The sequence below is a fragment of the Rhipicephalus sanguineus genome, chromosome 7 (genome assembly GCF_013339695.2).
Source record: "Rhipicephalus sanguineus isolate Rsan-2018 chromosome 7, BIME_Rsan_1.4, whole genome shotgun sequence".
NCBI lineage: Eukaryota > Metazoa > Arthropoda > Arachnida > Ixodida > Ixodidae > Rhipicephalus > Rhipicephalus sanguineus.
In genome coordinates, this window is record NC_051182.1 from 35,290,257 (window position 1) to 35,309,733 (window position 19,477).

The 19,477-nt window shown below is 44.0% G+C and overlaps 1 protein-coding gene across 1 annotated transcript in view; it reads left to right on the forward strand.

Annotated features, from left to right (window-relative positions):
• LOC119400662 (oxygen-dependent choline dehydrogenase-like) overlaps positions 1-18,049 on the forward strand; it is a 55,319-nt gene extending 37,270 nt beyond the window's left edge. The window contains exons 6-10 of the mRNA XM_049417364.1: positions 3,354-3,521; positions 5,287-5,431; positions 9,315-9,478; positions 14,988-15,165; positions 18,039-18,049. Of these exons, the coding sequence (XP_049273321.1) occupies positions 3,354-3,521; positions 5,287-5,431; positions 9,315-9,478; positions 14,988-15,165; positions 18,039-18,049 (666 nt within the window). The remainder of the gene's footprint in view (positions 1-3,353; positions 3,522-5,286; positions 5,432-9,314; positions 9,479-14,987; positions 15,166-18,038) is intronic.
• The last annotated feature ends 1,428 nt before the right edge of the window (positions 18,050-19,477 follow it).

Sequence of the window (19,477 nt, forward strand, 5' to 3'; positions counted from 1 at the left end):
GCGCACTTTGTTGGTGTTGTGCCTGATGACGATGAAGAATTATTGCAGAGCCCCTTGTAGTGGGTTGGAAGCATCCAACAGCCCACTCGTTGCGCAATTCGCATTGTGTGACGCCTGGTTACAGAATTCGCGTTGTGTGGTGCGTGGTTGTTATTTCACTCTTCTACCACACTAAATTACATATGTTAATGTGGTTCCTTCTGGACATGAGGCCTGTATAGCGTCGTTTTGCAAGGCACTTCCAAGCACCGGCATGGCTCTGAGGTACAACACTGGGCTCCCACGCAGAGGACCCAGGTTCGAACCCCGTTCCATCCTGGAAATTTTTTCTTATTTCGTTTTTTTTTCTTATTTTGAGCGATAGTGGTTACGGACACCGGCGGCGGCGGCGGCGGCGGCGGACAACTACGCCACCAAAAACGGCCGTTGAAATGATCTCATAACAGCTTTCGCTGTAAAATCTTTCTACAGTTGCCCCGAAAGACGCTTGTTCGGTCCGGGCCGCATCAGTTCGGTTTCTAGGCGCATCAGCGAGGTGAGAAAGGCGCCTGTACTGCGCAGTACTGCATCCTGCTAGAAAACCACGTGGTCTAAATTATACCGAGCCCTGCACTGCGGCGTCTCTTTGCTAGAATCGTTTACGGACGTTAAACACCATAAGCCATACCAACCACAAACGCATGGTTTGCTATTCCTGTGACAAGAACAGCTGCAGAAAGGTATTTTGTAAGTGTTCTGTGACAAAACGGAGGCGTTGACGGAACGAAACGCCGCGAGAGGACGGGAGGGAGCCGCGCGGCGCTGGACGACGCTCGTATGACGGTCAAGACGTGATAACAGCAACCGGAAATGGCAGTGCTGCCGATCATTCTGGCACAGAACGGACGGTGGCCGCATTCTGTTCGACAGAACGGATACGAAGTGAACTCAGGACGACTTGGATTGGATTGAAACGTAAGCGCTGGGGCCGGAGAATCGAATTCGGCTGCTTTGTGTCTGGCTTACCCCAATCCCATGCCGATAGTTTGCCAAAATTGCAACCGGCCCCCAGCACCGAACGACTCGTCAAATTGCGACACCACTCAGTGTCCACTCAGGACATTAAGAAAAATAATGTAATAGTCATCGCGCTCATCCATTTCAAGCTTTGAAAAACAATGCCTGTGAATACTGGTGTTCAGATATAATAATTCTTTATTTCTTCATGCGCTGAGAGCGTAGCTGAATTCTCTCAGCACGCCCTATTGGCTGTTTGCTGCCTTTCGTCCTCGCGAGATGTTTTGTTCCGTCAACGCCTCCGTTTTGCGACAGAACGCTTACGAAACAGCCCCGTTGCTTCACAAATAATTTTAGTTGTTTTATTCAACCGTGCTACTTTTCTGTCTTGGAAACCCAACGAACAGGCGGCAGCCGAGTAATGAAAGCACAATGTGTGTAGAAGTTATCTGAACAGGATTGAAGTCCACAGGCAGGCTGGCCGACGTTTCGATTGGCGGACGCATCTTCGTCAAAGGCACCTCATCATTCATTTTGTGTTAGTAATAAAATTGTTTGAAAGGGCCTGCGGTTTAAAGCATTTTGACAGATTGATGCGCGACTGAACATCGCTACAAGGTAAAGAACGGTTCGACCAAATTTGGCGATCCTGATTGTGTCATTCGCAAAAGCCGGTTCCTCTTGGCACGCGCTATAATATGCGTGCGGCCATCATGTCGCGAAGGTCGTGAAAATTACCTAAATGCTTGACGTGAACGAACGGCTAAAAGAGTGACTGCTATTTAGATGAGCTGTGTGCGATCGGCAGAGACCCTGGCGGCCACAAACTGTGTTGTTGTGGCAGCAAGTCACTTTGTTCTTTTTTAAGCTGCCGTTTTGCGGTCACCTGTTTGCCACATGGACGTTGTTGCTCTGTCTAATTTCATAATGAATTTATAGAGCAGTTGTCATAGCAATTCACATTTCGCGCGGTAATGGAACGCCGCATCCCGTGAATGACGTCTTTGTACAGCCACTGAAGAAAAATTGTTCAACCGGAGCGAAAAAAAACTCGCCTGACATATCGGAAAGCGCGATAGCTAACGCCGCATGTGCTCATGAGGGTTCCTATACGTGGCGAGATCAGACAGTTCGCATCCATGTTTGTACAGTAAACGCACATCCCGCTTTGCCGCCTGAGGCATGTGATCAGAATGTCCAATTTATCCAATTTGGCAAGCACGGTCTTACTTGTCATCGCACAGCTTTTGCCCACGTGGTGTTCATTATGGGCGGAACAGGATATGCATTCTTCATGCTCATGAGCTAGTTTGAACAAAAAAAAAAATGAAGTATCAGAAATTGCCAAGAAGTGTGTGGCAAATATAAGCGTGAGCTTCAGCAGGTAGCCAATACATGCATCTGCCAAGGCGAAAATGAGATTGGTCTGGCCTTCCAATAACTGCTGTTAACCTGGGCACTAATCTAGGGCTCTCTAGGGTTAAGCTAGGGCTATTCAGCCCTTTTTTTATATTCTGAGCTAGTCGGGAAAATTCCGTGTCTGCGCAGATTATGTGACCCATTAGCCCTACTGCGCATGTTGGCTCTGCGGGATGACGCTACGCATATTCACAGACGTCCTGGTGATCCTTTCACTACCGAGGTGATGTGAAGTTAGCAGTTCTGCTAAGAAAATTGAGGTCTATGGCTTTCCGCGCGAAAAAAACAATTAAGCGTGCTGCACTAGCTTTGAGAGGCAGAGACTTTCGTCTGCAGAAGCCGAGAACAATTCCTTCGCGGTTCGGCCGTCACTGGCGTCGCGCGCTTTACCACATGAACAAATCCGTCAACAGAATTTTTTCCAGGGGGGGGGGGGTGTAAATTTCTCGTGCGACGATATGTGATGAGGCAGTGACGTCTTAAACAGTCCCGGGAGCACCGGCAGAACACCAAGGCAGATCGCGCGCTCAGCAACAGACGTAGGAAGTCCTCTACTTCCTCTTCCTTACTACATCTTTGATAATATGCATATGTGTCCGTAACATGAATATTTTCTAAGATGCATCGATATTGATGTCGTTCCGGTTGTATTTGGCACAATTGCACTTGCAATCCTTTTCATCGCCTTAATACATAGTTAACTGTGTCTGTGAAATGGAATGTGTTTGTAGAAGGTTCGGGATGCGGGATAGTTGATACAAGTTCATTTTCACAGTGCAAAAAAAAAAAGTCTTGGCCAATCTCCCAGATTGGGTATGTGCCATACTTTTGAAGGTACACACACACAAACAAACAGGCAAGCTGCGGGACAAGCGCTGAACCGCAGCATCCGTCCCCTTTTTTTCGGTCTTCAAAAAATATGTCTTGGTTTCTTCCAGGTGCTTTTTGATCGAAAACGTGCCACCGGAATACGTTTTGTCATTCACGGTAGGGTGTACCAAGTTAACGCTACTCGCGAGGTGGTCATCTCGGCCGGAGCCATCGGTTCTCCTCAGTTGCTCTTGCTGTCAGGCATCGGCCCTCGTCATGACCTGGAGAAGCTGAAGGTTTGTTACAACTTGGCTGAAATGCTTTAAGAGCGGAGTTATAAATGACCCTTTATCATTTAGCCATCGGTGAAAACATTACTCGCTTACGCTAATCTAAGAAGCTTCAAGTTTCTAACTGCCTTTTGAAATGTACAAAAAGGTATAAAAATATTTAAGAGCTTAGCAAACGTGTAACATTTCACGAAACGTCGATCCTAATTTTCACCTGCATCAGTGGGAGAGTCTAAATCGAACTAGTTTACCATGTCCACAGGGAATGCAGAATCACTTTCTACGTCTTAGCTATTCTAGAAATTGGGCAGAAAAGACAATTTAGCTTGCAATGAAACGTATAATGTTGCTTCTTTTTACTTTAATAACATTTGCTGGCAGGCTAGTTGGTGATGCATAGCTCATAGGTAAAAAACAACTTCGGAAATGTGTAACATTTCAACATTTCACAAAACGCAGATTCTAATTTTCACCTGTATCAGTAGGAGAGTCTAAGTCGAATTAGTTTATCGTGTAGCATTTTTAGACGTTGTACTTCGAGTAATTCTCAAAACTTCTGCCAGAACTGTCACGTTTCCTTTAAAAGCGGAGCTCTTTCAGCTTTTGGGTGCGCCGGGTAGTGCGTACAGAAACTATCATCATCATGAATCGACACGCGCTCTCCTCATCCTCTTCTACCTCTTGTGCTTCACTCCCAAAACACGTGGGCCAATTTCTCCGGCGCGGGAAGGGATAACTCTCACGGTTGAGAGAACGATTACAAAGAGAGAGAAAGAAAGAGAAAAAACACAGCGGAAGAAAAAAAAGTTCTCGCAAAAAAAAATTTCTTGGCGAGGCGGTGTTCGAACACGAGCACCCACGATCCGAAGGCGAGCGTCCTAACCACTCGGCTATCTAGGCACGCTAGCAGAACATAGCATAGCCTTGCATAGTATAGTATAGCAAGGGGAAGTGAAAGGCAAGTGAGGTTGAGAAGAAGGGAAAGGAGGATGAGAGAGAGTAAGGCATAGCATAGAAAGAAAAAGAAAAAGTGAAATAGATACGAAGAGAGATAGAGAAAGGAAGATACGGAAATAAATAAAGAGAGAACGAAAGCGAGAGAAAGAGCCAAAGCAAGAAGGGCAAGAAAGAGAAAGATAGAAAGAGCGAGAAGGACAAACAAATACATAGATAGAGAAGTAAATAGAAGTAGAGACCAAAGGACAGCAAAAGAACAGAGAGAGGAGAGAAAAAGAAACAGATGAGGAAAAAAAGAGAAACATAAAAAGAAAGAAGGAAGAGCTTCCACTTCGCACTTCAGGCTTGGCACCCTAGTGCGAAGCTGTCTTTCATTCGTTTGTTGTTTTCACGGTGCCGCCCACAAAGTAGCACCTAACATTTCAGTTCTAAGCCTCCATTGCGCAGAAGTGAGTGTAAATGAAGTCAGTTGCTGGCGGAGTAGGATAGTGTTGCGCTTTGCACATAACTGAACGGAACTTGGTCAGCAATACGCTCTGCGACGGTGGTCTAGTGGTTACGGCGCTCGACTACTGACCCGAAGGTCGCGGTATCGGTTCCCGACCGCGGCGGCTGCATTTTAGATGGAGGGGAAAACGTTTGAGGCTCTTGTTCTTAGGTTTAGGTGCACGTTAAGGAACCCCTGGTGGTCGAAATTTCCGGAGCCCTCCGCCACGGTGTCTCTCATAATCATATCGTGGTTTTGGGACGTTAAACGCCAGACATTATTACTGTTATTGGTCGAGAATACTTTTCCGGTAAATCTCTCATACAGATTCCTGTCGTCGCTGATCTACCGGTGGGCGAAAACCTTCAGGACCATATGCACGTCAACGGCATCGCTGGCACGCTTCGTTGGCCAACCGGCATTAACGTTTTCAGGCTTTCGACGGTGACTAACTACACGTTGAAGCGCTCAGGTAACGACACCTTCATGTTCACCGGAAAGAAAAACTAAAGCATTTTGGCGCTGGCCGCAGTGCACACTATCATGTACCGCATCCGGTGAAAATGGTTTTGAGATGCCCTCATGCAATTCATAAAAAAATAAGAGTTCAAGAAACAATTCCTTACCAGAGGAAAAGAGGCCGTCCATTGCCCTGTGTGATATTTAGCATTGGTTATCAGAGGCCCATCATTTATCATTTCAACGCTAATGATCTTACACTTGAGACGACGTTCTATATTAAAATACTTAGGTAGGGGGCACGGAAATGACATCTGATTGCATTAAATATGTCCCTCCTCAATTATGCCTCAGCTATTAACTAGCAATGTCGTTTTGTTTAATATTCCAATTTCATCTGTTCTAATTGGCTGGCTGGTTCAAATGCGCACCCTCTCGGCTTCTGGCCATTTCAAGTACGTGCTATGAAAATTAATCATAAAAGGCAGCTAATTATGATGTCAAGAGTTAACGTCCGCCTTCTTGTCCCTTATAATTCCTGTCGATGATCACTCCGAGGACATACGGAGTTGGATTTGGGAATAAGTCGGACCTAAATTAGAGGCCAATACTTACAATTTAAACAATAATATGGAAATAAGACTGCTGGTTCTTCGCGTTGTGGTTCCTCACTTTCTCCATTCCTGAATTCCTTAATTTGTATAGGCAATTCTCATTTTTGGGAGTGTTTTGCTTAACTTGTCCGAACTACCATAGTTGTTGCTCTCCCTGCAGTACTCGTAAGAAACAAATATTATGAACACTCAATATTTCGTGAAACTTCACATGCTTACAGCATTCTGATTCTGTGGTCAACTCGTGTCGTAAATATAAATTAGCATGGGCTCACGGCTTCACCACTTACCTCATATCTTTGATGTGTTTTATGTATCAATCAATACGAACTACACCACCATTTAACGTTGAATTAGCAGGAACTACTTAAGCTTTCCCAACGCTGCTTCAAATGCGAGGCATTTCGTTGCGAATAAAACACAGTTGGACCACATGTATGTCTGTCTGTCTGTCTGTGTGTCTATCTATCTATCTATCTATCTATCTATCTATCTATCTATCTATCTATCTATCTATCTATCTATCTATCTATCTATCTATCTATCTATCTATCTATCTATCTATCTATCTATCTATCTATCTATCTATCTATCTATCTATCTATCTATCTATCTATCTATCTATCTATCTATCTATCTATCTATCTATCTATCTATCTATCTATCTATCTATCTATCTATCTATCTATTATCTATCTATCTATTTATCTGTCTATTTATCTATCCTCGTGGTCGTCTCCTTAACTTGTTGTAAGCGAAAATTAGCATAAGAGAATGGGAGTGCGTGACAATCTTGATTCACAGTTCATGACATGAATAACATGAAATGTCGAGCTACGGTTGTTGACGCTGTTATTTTCCACCTTCTCCCAGTCTCGTTATATGTAGTGGTGTGGGAAGGGCTTCCTTCTTTCTTAAAGTTATTGTTTCACCCCGATTTAACGCATTATCCTTCCCAGCGCCGACACCGCGCGTGCCCTGAACGCCCCTTAAGGGACTGCGCTGCTGCTGATATTTCCCGCCCACTCCCCAGCACTGCCGTTCCCTTTCCCTCAGTGCCTTCGTGCGCGACCGCTGACATTTAACATCATAGCGTTAAAGAGCTCGTTTCGCAGAAATTCTAGTGTCGGTGCCGGCGGCGGCGTTGTTGGTTGAGAGCGAAAGTCGGTGTTGCATTTCACCGAGGCAGCTTCTGTTTCAGCATGCAGAGATATGGCATTTATTTTAGTTTTGTATCGAAAATTGGAGTGTTGACTACTGGGCATTATGCTATCCCATCTAAATAACTGTTTAGTAATAAATCGAGTAAAAATATTGGAAATATTATTAAAATACATTTATTAATTAAAAATATTTGGACAATAATGACTCTTCATTGAAAAGTGTGAGCAGAGTTTTTCATTTTTTTGGACTGCCATGACCATGCACATCTCAAAATTTAAAAACCGGGTGCTTTCATTTAAAATAATTAATTTGGGACTGAAAGGGTTAAAGGGACACTAAAGAGAAACAATGAATTGGTTTAGATCGATAAATTGTGCCCTGAGAACTCTAATGTCGTTATTTTCGCGATCATAGGTTTATTATTAGAGGAGAAAATCAAGTTCAAAGTTTCATTTTTAATTTTGCGTCGAAATCATCCCGCGTGACGTCACGAATTTCAAAGTGTGTTTATGGTATTTTGACGTCCATTGGCTCAACAAATTACCCAAAACTTCGTATGTTAGGTCTATGGCCCCCTCAGAGGACAATGTACTTCATTGTGACCAATTAGGAACTACGTAGTCCCTAGTAGGCGCCGTCAAACATTTAACGTCACGGCGAATAGTGCGGAAATGTCAAGGTGGCGTCGCCACCCACATTTTGTTTTTGCCTGTTTTCTCGCTTAAAAGCGTCTTCTCGCAGGGAGCGTAGTGTTTTTGGCATCGTCAAAGAGTACTTTACTAATATGAGAAAAATCGTTTTGCTCTTTAGTGTCCCTTTAAGAGGGGTATGGTAGGGTAAACAGCATCTCCTAGATTCAGCTTCATATCTCAGGAAATGTAGCATTTTTTCTTGTGAAATATTGCGTGCCCAATAAAAGAGCTTGTGACCTTAAGTCTGTACAATTTCGACCCTGTACCTTTCCTTGCTTGCTTCTGGTTGAGCACCAGATTTCAGACTGGTGCACAAAATTAAGGGCAGCTTTTTTCAAAAACGAAAAGGAAAATTATCGTGAAATTTGACACGCTTATTCAACATGACGTTGGTAATAATCTCAACCTATGAAAACGAGCTCCTACATTTATCTCGCCAGAAAAACTATACTGTCCTCACCTGTCACGTGCCGTGAGGGAGACTTTCCTATCAATAATTCATTTTGGTAATTATAACTTAAATAGTTTTTCAAAATTTGGCTTCAGACTATTAGGAAGAGATTCAGGTCGGATAGCTTTCCATAAAAGATAAGTCAAATTTGGGTGCAGTGCCAAACAAGCAGCGGCTTCCGAGCGGCCGCTGCTTGTTTGGCGCATACAGCTTCATCGGCCCTGCGTCGGCGTTTTCTAAAGCCATCGCGCACCGTTTGCTCTCTCTTGCCACACGGCGCGCGCTCATTTGGCGCCGGCGAAGCGCCGGTGGGAGCAACAATCGCGCCCATGCCGAGGCGGTGGCGCCCTCTTTTGCGTTACACCGGTTATAATAATTTAAATGAGAGGCAGGCTTGCCGTAAGTAGTCTTCCTGATTCACACCGCAGCACGCTACGAAGTATGCTTTGCAGAAGAAAACTTGGCATTTGAAACCAATTTTGAGACACATGTTCTCCGAATTTCTGTTAAGTAATGCAAATAAATTGTGACAATTCCTTTATTATAAAATACTTTCAATCATGTTAGTTTATTCTAAACCGGCTTTGACCAGGTATACACTTGTTTTTTACCATAGTTTGGCAACCTGATTTACCGCGGCGACGACATGACAAGCCGAGACCCTGAGGTGCTTCGCCCTTAAAATGCGTGGCAGTGGTATCTGGCAGAAGTTTTAGAAGCCGCCACATCCATGTATTAGGCGTTACATCTTCAGGCATAGGAGCTTCATTTATGAAGTCATGCTTTGAGTTCATACATACTTCACCATGGGTAGTCCGAAATAAAAGCAGTTCGAAGACGTTCGATTCTCTGTTTAAACAATGGACATTTTACAGAGCTCTAGAGGATGTATGACTCTAGACGATATGAATTCTTTCATACTTGCCACAGCATCTAAGGATTCCACCGGAACACTTACTGTCGTTTGTTCTACAGGTCCATTTTCCATCCCTGGATCCATTGAAGCTCTTGCGTTTGTTAGTACGTCGTTCGTGAATGAATCGATGGAATTCCCGGATGCAGAGATCGCCTTGCAGTCGCTGCCTTCCTCAGCGCTACCTTTGGAATGCTACCTGTCAAGTACGGCTCTACGGAAAGATGTAATTTTCTATCTTTTATTATCTTTCATTTGGGCTTGAATTGTTTACGCGGAATAAATTTAAGTGGGAGCGAACGATCAATTTTGCAGTACTTTGTGACAAAATTCACATCATCCTTGTGCTTTCATCGTTGCCGTTCTTTGTTGCATAGGCGTAATGGCAAAGACTACACTTACAGAGCGAGTGGTCTTTCCTGGCAACAGGCGCACTCTTCTGGACAGTCCGCAGAGTTTCCTTGTTTCTTAACACAGATTGCATGCTTCTAAAAATTCTTCAGCTCTACGTCTTCGTCTCAGCTTCTTGTCACTTGGTTTGTTTGTTTGTTTGTTTGCCTAAAGGAGACTGAATGGCTTGCCATTTGGATCCCTTCTTCTTCAGGGTAGAGATCGGCGCCCAATATCATAATTTTCGTTGTCGTACATTTCACATATACCGCTTGGAGCATGATATTCTAATCACGTCCAAGACGATATATTATCAAGGCGCTGGAGTATCATGCCCTAAGCAGGACATCGTACCATAACGCAAAACTCGAAAAGAAACACTAACAGGCAGGAACAAGTAGGAAAGTCGGTTACTTTGTCTTCCTCTTCGACTTTTGCGCGACAATATTGTGTCCTTCAGTAAGTACCGACTCGGCCAAGAAAAACGCCAGCCCTGCGCGGAAAGCGCAGCACAGTCACAGCGAAAGCTCGAAGAGCAGCATTTCTAGAGCCCGTTATAAACTCTCTTGTGGCTACTAATCCAACTACACTACCACCGTACCCACTACGCCACAAATCATAATTTTTGTGAAGTTGGGAAGCACCCACCACGACATTACTCATTCTGCGGAGAAGCGGTGTACCATCTGTAAGGCATTAAGAGCAGTTTCTTGATGCGATGGCTGATGACAATGAAAAATTACGAATGAGCTTTTGTAATGGGTTGCAAGCTTTAAAGGACCCACTAGTTACTTAATTCGCATGGTGTGAGACCCGGTCGTTATGTCACTCTCCCACCACGCTTTATAACATACGCTAACGTGAGAAAGAGATAGAGAAAGGGAATTTACTTTATTGAGATTCTGAGGAAGTGGATCATGGGAGCCTTATGGGCTTCCTTGGCAACCAATACAAGTGCACTTGCGAGGAATTCACTAGGCTATAAATCATCATAATTTTTGTGAAGTAGGGAAGCAGCCACTATGCAATTTTTCGTAATTTTGCGGAGAACCGTGGTACACGCTAAACACCTGTAAGGCATTATGCGCACTTTATTGATGCTGTGCCTGATGGCGATGAAGAATTATGGCAGAGTCCTTTGTAATGGGTTGGAAGCATTCAACAACCTACTCGTTGCGCAATTCGCATTGTGTGACGCCTGGCTACAGAATTCGCGTTGTGTCACGCTTGGTTGTTGTTTACTCTTCTACCACGCAACATTACATATGTTAATGTGGTTCCTTCCCGACATGAAGCCGGTATAGGGTGTTTTTGCAAAGCAGTTTCAAGCACCGGCATGGCTCTGAGGTAGGACACTGGGCTCCCAAGCAGAGGGCCCAGGTTGGAACCTCGTTCCATCCTAGAAGTTTTTTTCTTATTTCGTTTTTTTTTTTCTTTCGAGCGATAGTGGTTACGGACGCCGGCGGCGGACAACTACGGTGCCAAAAACGGCCCTTGTTGTGATCTCATAACAGCTTTCGCTGTAAAAGTAATTGTGGAGCGAAAGCTTCCCAGCGAAGCATGTTGGTCACAAGTGAAACATTGGATGTTGTCTGGTTGGTTGTTTTACAGCGAAAGCTGTTATGAGATCATTTCAACGGCCGTTTTCGGCGCCGTAGTTGTCCGCCGCCGCCGCCGGTGTCCGTACCGCTATCGCACGAAATAAGAAAAAAAAGGGAAATAAGAAAAAACTTTTAGGACGGAACGAGGTTCGAACCTTGGTCCTCTGCGTGGGAGCCCAGTGTTCGACCTCAGGGTCATGCCGGTGCTTGAAACTGCGTTGCAAAAAGACCCTATACAGGCTTCATGTCGGGAAGGAACCACATTAACATATGTAAAGTAATGTGGTAGAAGAGCAAATTAACAACCAGGTGTCACACAAACGCGAATTCTGTAACCGGGCATCACACAATGCGAATTGCGCAACGAGTGGGTTGTTGAATGCTTCCAACCCATTATAAAGGCCTCTGCGATAATTCTTCATCGTAATTAGCCACAGCATCAACAAAGTGCACATAATGCCTTACAGGTGTTTGGCGAGTACCATGGTTCTCCACAGAATGACGAAAAATTGCATATTGGTTGCCTTCCTACTTCACAAAAATTATGATTTATAGCGCAGTGGGTTTCTCGCAAGTGCACTTCGATTGATTGCCAAGGAAGCCCATAACGCTCTCATGATCCATTTCCCCAGGCTCTCAATAAAGTTAATTCCTTCTCTCTCTCTCGCTCTCCGTTTCCGTGGTTAACGTATGCTATAAAGCGTGGTGGGAAAGTGAAATAACGACTGGGCGTCACACAATATGAATTATTTAACTAGTGGACCGTTTAAAGCTTCCAACCCATTACAAAGGGCTCAGCCATAATTCTTCATCGTCATCAACCGTCGCATCAACCAAATGCACATAATGCCTTACAGATGGTACCTCGCTTCTCCGCAGAATAACGAATAATGTCGTTGTGGGTGCTTCCCAACTTTCGAAAAATGATGATTTGTGGCGTAATGGGTACGTTGCTAATGTACTTGTATTTGTAACCACAAGAGAGTTTATAACGGGCTCTAGAAATGCCGCTCTTCCAGCTTTCGCTGTGATTGTGCTGCGCTTTCCGCGCAGGCCTGGCGTGTTTTGTCACAAGGTGCTGATGTAGCGCTGATTTACTGGATCTAGCTCTGTTTGATTTAGACAGATGCGGAATCTGGATCATATTTTTATTCGAAACTGCTTGTTTGAGTCCGCAAGTTACAATCAGGAATCGCGCTAGAGAGACTCCACGGTACATCGAACATGCATGTCCGCTCAATATTTTAGGGGCGAAGCTCCTTAAGGCGGCACCCGTTCGTCTCTCGTAGTCGTAGTCGTAGTAGTCGTAGTCGTAGTGCATAACCAGTCTTACGCTTTGACCTCCAAGGTGGTGCCGGTGGGAGATTTTTCCTGTGCGTTGTTGAACAATAAAAGATTCGCAGCGTTAGCTAAAAGCCGACTTCTTCTGTCTCTCATTCCCATTAGCAGCCATTCTTTACCTCCAAGGTAGTGCCTGGTGAGATTTCTCCTGTGCGTGATTAAACAATAAAAATTTTGTTCAAAACGCCGTTCATTGATGAAATAAACCAACGAAAGACGCCAGATGTTTTGTAAAAGCAAAATGAAAGAACGCCAGATGTTTCTAAAGCAAAACGAAAAGACGCCAGCTGCTTAACGAAAGACGCCAGATGTTTTCTAAAGCAATGGTTTTCTAAACAATGAAAATTCACAGCGTCCATGTAAAATTAAAGTGAGCTGCAAGTCGTCATAACTCAGCGAACCTTTAGTATAAACGCGTCCGATCTCACGTCGGTGATGATGTACTGGGCAGAATTCACGGAAGATTCACAGTTTACCGATGAACCTCCGCAGCTTCGCCCACTCATCATCATTCACTCCGTGGATATGCTGTGATTTTTTGTTTCTTCTGTGTTATTATATTTTATGTCGGTATAGTAAAAGTGCACGGGACCGAAAATTTTATTTGCGGGAAAAACGCTCCAAGTGTGCCAATACAATATTTGAAGGCGTCGGCGCGGGCTTCTCCTTGTTGCTTACCGCAATGTTTTCCCATAATATACACTTTCACGGTCGTATTTAACACATAGTATAAACGCTGTGTCGATTCGTTTATGCGGGTTTCAAATAGAATATCTGTGAACTACATCCGTGCTTTCCATATGCTCTCTAGAAAAGAAAAAAAAATACGTGGGAAAATGGCAATCGCGGCCCAAATCGAAAAAGTTTGCTAAGTTTGATGCGCCTGCGCACGTTCTCAATTTAACACTGAAACTTGAAGAAGTGTCAAACATGGAACGGGGCCTTCGCAACATTTCTGCAAAATATTGTTTTCTTACATGCAGTGCCAAAGAAGACAAAATAATAACGTAGCGAATCTTTTTCAAAAAGTTAATTCTAAAAATAAAAAAAAACAACTGCGGTTCCAATTTTAACGAAACTTTTTGATCGAAAACCGCCTATGTCAGTGGAAACATGGTTTCAATATTATGTGTGCTAATTTGATTCCTTCTTAAAATAGAGCAGACCAATTTATTCTGGGCTCAGTTTACTGGTTTGAGTGCCTTTGCTGGTTTTTATCCGCTCGCATTGTGTGCAAATCTACGTTTTAATTATATTTCTGCAGCAGAACTTTGCTCTGGTGACTTGTATGCAACCAAAATGTATTCTTAAATTTTATTTGTGTCGGTCGTGTACGGGCGTGGGCTGCTCCCGCCCTCTAAAGCCTAACGCGTACACTGTTTGCAGCCTACAACCTCAACTTTCCCCTCCATTATTCGCTAGTCAGATGGCATGGCGTTTCGTCTTCAATATATTGCTTGTTGTTAGTCATAAGCGCCATTACGTGGCTGCCAGAAATCGGCGTTGATTTATATATGATGCGTCACGTGCCTGTTTCCCTCACACTGATCAGTTTTCGGGACATGCTAATCAAAACACCTGCTTCCATGTTTCTCACTTCACATCGTTTCAACTAGAAGATGCTCAGCTATATTTATTTTCATTATTTAGTGTGAACTAAGCAAGGTAAATTGTTCACGTTGAGAGGACGGAATATTTTAATGCCACCTCTAGGACCAACGAGGAACACTTGGGATCCAAATATAGGGAGTCTGTAGAAACTTTTTACGTGCTGTCCTGATGTCAAACTTTAATGCAACCCATGTTAGCCTCCGTAAAATCGTTTAATATCATTTATACAATTTATCAAAAAAAAAAACTCGCAGTAATCTCAGCCAACGCCTAGTCTAGAGAGATGCATGCGACGCGAGCCGAAAAGCTGGTTGCCAGCCCTCTCCTTCTCCCTCCTCCTCTGCTCCGCCAAAAAGGGTGTCGCATGCGAACGCTCGTTGCGGTGGCCGCTGTAAACCTTTACGCCTTCCAGACCAAAGTAATGTCGATTGCAGTCCCGGAGGCAACGTCCTCCGCACTCGCTGCGCCAGTGTGTGTGACGACGTCACTTTCGACGCTACCGGAAGTAGTGTCGGCTACGTGCGCTCCTTGCGGAGACTACACTGAACTACGAGGACCCTCCCATTCTCAATAGAAAGCCGAGTGACGTCGCAGGCGTGAAGAGGCATTGCGTGAGCTTTTGGCGTCGGTTACTAGGTTAATATGGTAAAGCTGGCAATGTGCCCTCGTAGAACATTCAGGGGTGGTAATGTAAGAAACTTGAAACGGGCGCGAACATTTAGTCATTGAAAAATCAATCGTCACAGCCCTCACTGTCGCTTATAATGTGCTTGTCTGTTCATCTTTGCACAGGTTTACGACCAATATTATTTGCCCAATCGAGGACGGCACGGATTTGCCCTGGCTCCTGTGATGAACAGGCCGAAGTCTCGGGGTTATGTGAAATTGAGGACAGCTAACCCGTTTGACGATCCCATCATCGACCCGAAGTACTTGACCCACCCAGACGACGTTAAAGCGGCAGTTGAAGGTACATCGCTGGAGATTAAAGATGTGATATATATATATATATATATATATATATATATATATATATAATATAGTAATTAATGAAAATCCTGGAGACGTTAGCCTGGTTTGTCACCTGGCATGCTACTCCAGGTGTTGAGTTATGACTATGGTATATACAATGATCACATGTACAAACAGTACGTGCAGTCACAAACGCACATATATACATAAAAAGAGTCATTCACAAACTTTGGTTAAGTCGAGTGTTCCTCAAGAACACCAACCGCTATTTTGTGTTGCGCATCGCACAACCGCTGTCTTGACACGGGCCGAGAAAGTGCCACAGCTCCAAGCTCGAACCGCATTGAAAATGAAGAGCTGCCTTCAGAATCTGTCGATCGGTGTCGTAACGGGGTTGTAAAGGTCAGAGTCACACAGCATACCTAATCTCATTGATAACAATGCATTTCGAATGCAGTGCTCTTAGTGAGTTCCAGTCTATGACTAAATTCCCGAACTTGACAAACCGTACTTCGTCTATAAGATTGGTTAAAGGCTTCCCGAACAACGAAAAGAAATTTTAAAGGTGTTCATTTTCTCCCTAACCAATCATTGGTTGGCAGCAGCTGCCACGTAATTTAGCGAGCAACATTGAAAACTTGAATAATTATCTGGCATGATTTGTTTTCTCTATTATGAAATATATTTTTTATCTTGTATTATCTTGGTTAAGTATTCAGCTACTTTTGACTTAGGCTTGTTAGTTATTTGTCATAGTGTTTATCTTCGCGTGCTTATTTTCAAATTTTATCTCATTGTGATTGGCTTCTCATTCTGGGACCTGAGGGACATTACCAGTATAAATAACTAAATAAATCAATATATAAATAAACAAATGCATAAATAAATGAAGAAGCCTCCAGTACCTACTAAAGTGATATGAGAAAGTTTGATCTAACGACCGCAATTCTACGGCTTTTCATGTGAAGTATTTTTATGAATACTCCAAAAAATTCACAAACCACTTTCGGAACTAGCCACTACTTCAATTTCGTATTTGACACTACGTCCTTAATAAAAAGTGAAATATTTCAATATTGAAGTAATATGCGTACTGTCATCAAGCATCATCGTAGGGATCTACGCCGACAATCCACGAAGAGCTCAGCTGGAGCCCCTTCGTGTATGGCGCAGGCAAAGACCCGTTGCGTGTGGCACACATCTAGTGGGCGAGACAGGCTTAATGGCAAAGCTCTAAACTGATATAGTATGTCGTAAATAATTCGAAATATGTTTTTCTGGAATAGGTTTGGTCATATAACCATAGAATAAAACTCAATCCAACTCATCAAAAGCGATATTGTAGGCTTAACGTGCATGTCATGCTGTCACCGCCGGTGTATGCAAAATAATTTGCAGTTTGGTAAACACACATTATTCTCTTGAATTAGGTCTATTTATGTTAAAATGGTGCTACTTCGCACCTTCTGTATCATTCTTGGGTTTTTTTTCTCTGGCAATTGCGCAGGCATACGCTTTACTAAACGACGCCGAACGCAATTCTGTGTAAAATTGTTCGTAAAGGCCATGTCCCACGTCTATGAGTAGAGTACAGTAAGAAGCAGCAGCTTCCGAGATATAGTCGCCGCTTGAATAAGGGTAGAACAATGGTATGTTGGTTTACGAGCGAATGCGCCAACAGACTGTCGATGCAATAGGGATTTATATTGTCACGCGGTCGTGACGTCGACGAAGACAGCAGTCGGCGTGTGTAGGATGAAACTGTTTATTTGGCAGAACTTGTGGCCGGAAAACGAGAACTAGAACTACAGCAATGCACGCTGTACAATGATAGCGGCGAACAGGGCGTCGTCCGTCGATCAACTGACAAGCGGTCACGCGCGTCGGCTTTTATACAGGCGCTATCGAACTTTCCAGCAATATCGCTGGTGGCGACGTAATCTCTAGACAAAGCTGGAACATTCGCGTGCGGGGCGCAACCTTAACAAACCGATCAACTACAATCGCGACGCTTCTAGAACACTACTTCGCGGACAGCGTCGAGCGTTGATAACCGTCTCTGCCGGTCAAACCCGAATACATCAAAACAAGACAAGAAGTGGGCGTGGCAATATCTACAGAACACCTGCGTACCCATCGAAGGCATCATCGCAGAGGTGGGAGTTTGAGTACCACGCGTTACATTTCGTACAGCAATAATTACAGCCAAACATACACCTCACACTATATTGCGTAGTCGGAATAACGGTACGAGTAAACGTCCTTTCGCTAAAACTTCCACGCCTAAAAAACACGAAGGCATTGAAGGTGTAACGTTGGATCACTTAAACAACATGCAGGTTAGGTGATTTCGAATACGCTCACTGCATTTTTTCAAGAGCGCTCGCTTTGTTTTACTGTTTCTGTCTCTGTCCTGTATCCCGCTTTTAAAGAAATGTTATTGACTTAAACAACTTACACAATCGAAATCCGTGCGTCACAGTTTATCGTGCACGTCGTGGCTGAGAACGAACTTATGAAAGATGTAAACAATTGTTCGGATCGAAATTCTCTATAAAGCAAGCTGAACCCAGCATTTAAAGTCATCTCAGAAACCTAAGCATCCAAACGATTCTCATGAATGGTAGTTCATTGGCGTTCAAAAGCAGCCATATCAAGGAGCTGCACAAGCAAGCAGCCTCTTAGGCCACCCATTTTCGGATGGCAGTTGTTTTAGACAATTCAGTTCCGGTCGCTCGTGTTTATATAACTTTGTTACACTGCAATGAAATGTTGCAACGAGATTTCACAGCAATTCTTGAAGCATGAAACGTGGTTGTTCTTACCCGTTCTGAAGAAAATTTCAAGTGCATGCACAATCGCTCCATGCAGGGAAGGAATAGCCAATAGCGCGTGTATTTTGGTTTCCCTTCGCTATAGTGAACACAAAGGTGCGTGACAGGCTTAGGCGCTTCCGCATCTTTGAACTTCCGCATCTTCGAACTTCACGTGCACCTCAAACAACCTGATCTACTGCATTGAGTGTGCCACCTGTAAAAAACAGTACATAGGCGAAACTGGACAACCAATTCATGTAAGACTGAACGGCCACCGCGCAGACACAAAGCACAACTTACCAAAAGCAGTAGCCAGCCACTTCAATCAACAAGACCACAATTTCGATCAAGCCAAACTTTACATTCTACAAACAAACTTCCGGTCACCACGTGAAAGGAAATACATGGAATCGTATTTGATACACAAATTTCAATCCCTACACCCATCAGGAATAAATCTAGCTCGTGGTAATTTGGAATCGTTAAAAGCCATAGCATGATTCCTATAATATTAAGAGACATGAAGTACGCTCAGCTTTCAAAAACCTTAACCTATTCGCAAAATAAAATCCCGACCAGCTCCCATAATACACTATCAATATTCTTTTTTAATATCTCTTAACCTTGCATGTATAAATGTGCACATACGTGTAGATATTATTCTCTTAAGATGTTTTCATTTTCTAGTGAATCCGAACCACGGTTTCCTTCCCCCTTTCCGCGCTCCAAAGGCCGCTTCTGGCCAGCATTGTCACAGCCCTCGCTTTCTCAGGAAGTTCTACGAGTCTTATTCCGATTGTTCCCCCCCGGCCGCCCCTCGTTCCTTTCAACTTTTTTTTTCTTTTTTCCCCTCTTAGTTGACGGGCGCCCAATTTTTGGAAGCCACCGACAACACTGGATGCATATGCCAGCCAATTACTTCACCCTCTTAGTTGACGGGCGCCCAATTTTTGGAAGCCACCGATAACACTGGATGCATATGCCAGCCAATTACTTCACCCATTAAGCAGGAGCTTGCTTTTCAGGCAACCCTTTCAATATCACTTAAAGTAGGCAGGCGGCATTTTAAACGTACGCCGCCCGAGTACCTTCCTTTTTTTTTTGTCGTATGTAGCTGCCTTCCCCACCACCTTCTGCAGCTCCTTGGCGGACGTTTAAACGTAAGCCTCCCGGTTTTTCTCCCCGCCTGTAGTTCCCTTCCTCACCACCTTCTGCAGCTCTTTGTGATGGCTGCACTCGCCCTCTCGCTTGGTTGTACCCGCCCCCCCCCCCTTTTTTTTTCTTTTTTTTTCTTTCGTTGCAGCTACCTTTAACTCTGACATGGCAGACCCGAACGTGTTTGCAAACTCTCTTGAAATGTGGCAAGGGCTTTACTCCTCTGCTTTCGAGTTTCTCTCTTTCCAGGCATCAATTACCAACAGCAACAGACGCGCCGCCGCTGGACATGACGTCATCACTAACCCCATAAAACTAACACGCCAGGGATGACAAGGC